A 5,839-nucleotide genomic window follows, 5' to 3' on the forward strand; every position below is an offset into this window, starting at 1 on the left:
TCTGCAATCCAGGACCGTGCACAGCAGGGGCATCGCATGCTACACGGGGAGCAGTCATTTTGGATTCCCTGTCAATCCGTGAGTTTCCATGGAAGTCAGAACAAAAGAAGCTCCACCTTATTTCATATCCAGTTCATTGTGATGAAAAATTTCTATGAACGCATATTGGATACAGAAGACAGAAATGTTTAATTTAAGATTTAACTTTTTGGACTAGTTTTTAAAAACCAAATAACTGACTTCATCTTCATTATTGCTGTTGTGTGCCCTCCTGGGACCATGCTGGGGCCTCTGGTACCCAAACCTGTTGGGCCATTAGCTGTGGTTCTCCACCAGCTCATAGGTGGGTTCTAAATACCGCATGCAGAGCAACCTCATGACATTGCGTCTTGTTGCTAAAATAATTACTGTTCAGTTTATTTATATTTTTTAAATATATTTTTTATTGATTTCAGAGAGGAAGGGAGAGGGAGAGAGAGAGAGAGAAACATCCATGATGAGAAAGAATCATCAATCGGCTGCCTCTTGCACACCCCACACTAGAGATCAAGCCCACGACCTGGGCATGTGCCCTGACTGGGAATCGAACTGTGACCTCCTGGTTCATAGATCAACCATGAGCCACGCCAGTCAGGCATTACCTGTTCATTTTATAACTGTAATATCTTGGGAGTATCAAATTAATTTTTCAACTATTTTAACATGATTAGTATACAAAATATTTCCATGTTCCAAGGAGCAGATTTGAAACATTTTTGCAAAGGAAACATTCATTCATTCCTGCCCCAGGTCCAGCTACATCTGGGTATAACTCTCCAGGCGGCCTCTTCCTGATGCAGATGGTCTGTGATTTCTCCTGCTTATACAGAAATATTCTTGATTACTCTATCAAGCCAAGGAAGACAGCTGAATGAATTATATGTTGGGGATAACTTTTTTATTTAAAAATATTTTAACCAGTAGCCCTTCCTCATGGGAAGCCCACCCGGCCATGCCCAGTAGGCTGCGGCCTCTTGTCAGGCAGTGTGTCCGAGAGGTGGGGACAGGGTGCAGTGGGGTGAGCCCTGGTGGAGGGAAATATGTTTAAAGTCCTACTTTGGACTCCACAGAACAAGCACTTCCTATACTGCTTTTTACCCGCCGTCTGGTTTCCTTAACGAATGATTCCTGTAAACAGACATCAGTCACGTAGAAAAGCTCATGGCATTGTGTGCAGCATTGCAACTTCTTATTTGATAAAAATAAATCAATCTTATTTTCCTGTGAAGATAATGAGCTGTGGCTCTGAGTTCTGTGAGCCTTCAGTGTGCCGTGAAGAAAGCATTTGCTTTATTTATTTTAATATTTTCATTGATTTTTTAGAGAGAGAGGCAAGGAGAGAAAGAAATATCTATTGGCTGCCTCCTGCATGCCCCCGACTGGGGATTGAGCCCGCAGACCTGGGCGTGTGCCCCGACCGGAACGGAACCTACAACCTTTTGGTGCACGGGACGCCGCCCCACCACCTGAGCCACGGCCAGGGCTCGCTCACCTGTTGTCACGTTGCCCGGGGCAGACGCGGTGTTGATGCTGTGACGGTCCAGGGCGGCTTCCTGTTCAGTCGTAACGCAAAACAAAAGTATAAAGAGCCAGACAGCTGGGCATCAGAATCTACCGGTGTTTATAGCCCTGGAACTCCGACATGCTGCCCGTGGGTCAGGACGATACTCGCCACACGCTGCTTTGTGGCTCTCAGCCTGCCCAGCCAGCACCGTGCCCTCCAACCCATTAAAGGTCCAACTTTGAGGCTGCCGGCGACCTAGCGTCTGAAATGAGTATCTTCATAATTTAGGTTCCTTTGTGTCTAGAGTCTCCAGACTTGTGAGTTTAAATCAACCCTTTTTAGCTTGTGCGCCTCTCCAGTGAACGGTTAGAAAATGTCAGAGTGCCCTGACTGAATGCCGGGCAGTTCTTAACCTTTCCTCCTAAACTCTCTGCTCTTTTCCATCCCGTGCGGTGCCTGGCGAAGGAGTCCGAGTCGGATCCGGAGCAGGAGGAAGAGGTAATTGTGCGACCCTGTCGCTGACCCATCAGAGCACCGGGGCCCTGTGTTCTCGGGCCGTGGCCCACCGCTCTGAGCCAGTGAGGACAGGCGCGCTTCCCTGGAGAAGGTTGCCCCGTCTTTGCCATGTGCCTACTTCTCTACCCACCGCTGAGGCCACCCCGTCATCTCGGCGGCTCTCACAGGCAGAGACCCATCTCCTGGTCGTACAGCCCGGGGCCCTTCCTCGCCTCTCACCGCAGGTCCCCTCACCTGATGCCGCCGCACGGACGCTCCGGGACGTGTCCTTGGGTCCCAGCATTTCCTCAGCTTCATTTTTGTAACACATGTTCCTTATCTGAGTCAGACACAGACCACAGCTCCTCAGACTCCTGGGTCGTTTGTAAGAGATAAAGGGTCTTCAGGCCAGAAAGTCTGAGAACCACTGAGACCAGAACTAGGGAGCATGTCGTTCACCCGTCAGGTGATGGCAGTGCCGGGGGCAGGGTGTGCGCGTGAGCCTGCGGGCAGCTCCTCCTGGTGCCCCAGCAAAGCAGGGCTGCGCCTCCCACCGCAGGGGAGGCAGCGTGGCTCGGAGACCGTGCAGGAGTAGCCATTTCAGTCACACCTGCTCCTGCAGGCCAAGCTGGGGGGGGGGGGGGGGGGGGCCCCTGAAAACGCCTAGCGTTACCGTAGAAATGAGAGAGGTCATTGGGGAAGCCTTATACTTACCGAGGAACATAAGGGTTCTGTCTCTAAGACAAGTGCGGTTGTTAGTAGTTGCACGTTAATGTTTTCAAATATACTAATTTTATTTTCAATTTATTCTGATGGATTCGAAATGCAAAAATAGAAAAATGTAATACATGCCCTTGTACCCACCTGCTGAACATGTAAGGCCTTATCGGTCCAGAGAAGCCCTAACTCCGCTTTTTCATGGACACTCTGGCTGCAGGCAGGGCGGGAGGGGGTTACAGACTCACCAGACACAGGAGCCTAAGGCCAGACTGAGGTCTTCTCCCTCGACTGTCCAGTCACTCCGTCTCCCATCCACGTCCTTCCCGTGCCTGGTGACACGGCCCCAGAGCTGGGAGGAGGAGGCCCGCGCCCTCCAGCCGAGCAGTGCAGTTGGGAGCCACCTAGCCACCCTCCAATGAGCCTTTCCCACGCTGGACGGTTCCTATTGACTAGTCTCAGGACCTGTTCAGCGATCAGTGCATTCTGTCCAGGAATTGTCCTTGGGCTTGTGATGAGTGACAGGGGCACCATGTCCGTGGAACGTGCCACCTGGCATGCGCTTTGTGCTCCACAAAGTGGGCACGTTGATTGCCTGCTTCCCTCTCTCCCTGGCCTTTTCCTGATAACGGTGCATTTCTAACACAGGCGTACCCTGGGGCCCGTCTTCCCTGGAAAAACGTGTTAGAAAGGGCTCCCCATCCACGGTATCTAGAAGAGATTCGTTTTTTCAAAGTTTGAATAAGAATCAAGGAAACTGTCATGAGGAAGTGCAGCCAAGGCTCTGTGCCCAGTGCACGGGGTCCCCACATGCACAGGGTCCCCACGCATGTGATCGTGACTCGGAGCTCAGAGCTGGGGGCCGGGGAGGGAGACGGGAGAGAGAAAACACTGTTATAACCATTCAATTTATGTGTGTGTTTTTTTTCAGATCGATGTGACATCAGAAAAAAGTAAGATTTTAAGTAAACCTAACTTTGTTTGAAAGCTGACTAAAGACATGCGAGCTAGTGGCCATTACTAACTACTGTAATCATTATGTTTTATATTCTGAGTCATCATTAACATGCATTTAGAAAGCAGCTTGGCCAGTTAAATGATAGAGACATCTAACTGTGACCTCATTGGCGGAGAAGCACTGTGATTCTCCTCCTACATGCTCACCTCTGTGACACCCTGCTCCCCGCTGCGCCCGCTTGTTGGAGGCCCGCCGTGTCTGTCCCTCTGTTAGCGCGCCATTGTCACCTCACCTCCACCACCGACACGACAGCATCACTCGCTATGCAGCCAGCACTGAGCCCTCGAGAGCTCCTGATTCTGTGGCCGCACCTGCGAAAGTGATGCTGTCTCGCCGCCGCCCCCCCCCCCACCCCCCACTGTGGTGAAGCAGCCAAACGCCCGCTGTAGGCCAGGCCGCACTCTGGGAGAGCTTTCCGGGAAAAGAGCCATGGGTTCCCACAGTAAAACTCCGGGATTTCTAATCACACAGCTGTGTCGTCATGGAGCGCCTTTCACACCAGGATGCGGGTCCCCAAACCACCCAGCGCAGAGAGAAGCAGTGCTGGGGCCTGCGCCCAGCCCTCGCACCCACCGGAGCCGCGGCATGCTAGCCTTGTAGGTCACCGACCTGTTCTGGCAGTTTGGGCTTCTTGTGCGGAAGAACCTGAATTTTTTAGTTTTTTAATATATTTTTATTGATTTCAGAGAGGAAGGGAGAAGGAGAGAGAGAAACATCAATGATGAGAGAGAACCATTGATTGGCTGCCCCTGCACACCCCCTACTGGAGATGGAGACAACAACCCGGGCATGTGCCCTGACCAGGAATCAAACCCTGACCTCCTGGTTCATAGGTTGACGCTCAACCACTGAGCCACACTAGCTTGGCAGTTTTTTAGGTTTTATTTATGTATTTATTTTTGCTTTTCTGCCCCATATGCTTCAGAAGAAAATCTATTTTTTTAATGTTCATTCATTTAAGATTTGTTTTGATGAGCTACATTTCGGGGTGGTGCTTCCAAGAGGAGAAAACCTAGAGCCGGTTGATATGGTCGTCTGGCCCCAAGCAGTGGTCTGAGGGCTTGGAAACGGCCATCTGAGCGCACAGTGACGCCTTTCAGTGGGTACAGCAGCATTTGGGACTAGGACACTTGAAATTCTGGATGTTTTCAATGGTTTATATTTGAGCAAATCTATATTGATACAAATTATTTTAATGTATTTTTATAAATGCATATTACAGAGACTGTCTTCTCAACAAATACTTATTTTTTTCAAGAGAAGGCACTTTTCATTTATTAAAAAGATGATAGGTTAGATTGCCTTCATTAATTTTTTGTTTTTAAAATATATTTTTACTGATTTCAGAGAGGAAGGGAGAGGGAAAGAGAGAGACATCAATGACGAGAGTGACTCATTGATCGGCTGCCTCCTGCACGCCCCACACTGGGGATCGAGCCCACAACCCCAGGCTTGTGCCCTGACCGGGAATGGAACCGTGACCTCCTGGTTCATAGGTCGAGGCTCGACCACTGAATCACGCCAGTGGGACAGTTCCTTTTTTAAAGAAATTTCATTTTGCTCTCCCCTTTCCTGTTCAGAACCACTGTGTGCATTTAAATGGCCAGCTTCTTTGTTCCTTGGATACAAACTTGGGGATTAAAATTGAAGCCAAGCATCAGGCTCCATCGTGATGAAGAAAAGCGCCACATTGCCGTAAAGCCTGGGCCCTCCCCGGCCCCCTCGGTGTTGTGACTGTTTTAAATTTTCAAATAGAGACTGATGTTTGGCTTTATTTTAGTTTAAAGGTGATTATTAAATAACACGCAGCTGGGTGTAAAATAGTGTCCCTGAGGCGCTGAGGAGGGGCTGTCCCTGGGCCATCCGTGAGCGAGCGGGCCCTGAGGCTGGGCCCTCGGCCCCCTCGGTGTTGTGACTGTTTTAAATTTTCAAATAGAGACTGATGTTTGGCTTTATTTTAGTTTAAAGGTGATTATTATATAACACGCAGCTGGGTGTAAAATAGTGTCCCTGAGGCGCTGAGGAGGGGCTGTCCCTGGGCCATCCGTGAGCGAGCGGGCCCTGAG

The 5,839-nt window shown here is 49.9% G+C and overlaps 1 protein-coding gene across 1 annotated transcript in view; it reads left to right on the plus strand.

Moving 5' to 3' along the window:
- The window catches only part of ANK2 (ankyrin 2, neuronal), a 114,944-nt gene that overhangs the window by 72,688 nt on the left and 36,417 nt on the right, over positions 1-5,839 (plus strand). The window contains exons 32-33 of the mRNA XM_014550536.1: positions 2,009-2,041; positions 3,687-3,708. Coding sequence (XP_014406022.1) covers positions 2,009-2,041; positions 3,687-3,708 — 55 coding nt within the window. The remainder of the gene's footprint in view (positions 1-2,008; positions 2,042-3,686; positions 3,709-5,839) is intronic.

The sequence above is a fragment of the Myotis brandtii genome, unplaced genomic scaffold (assembly GCF_000412655.1).
Source record: "Myotis brandtii unplaced genomic scaffold, ASM41265v1 scaffold603, whole genome shotgun sequence".
Taxonomy (NCBI): Eukaryota; Metazoa; Chordata; class Mammalia; order Chiroptera; family Vespertilionidae; genus Myotis; species Myotis brandtii.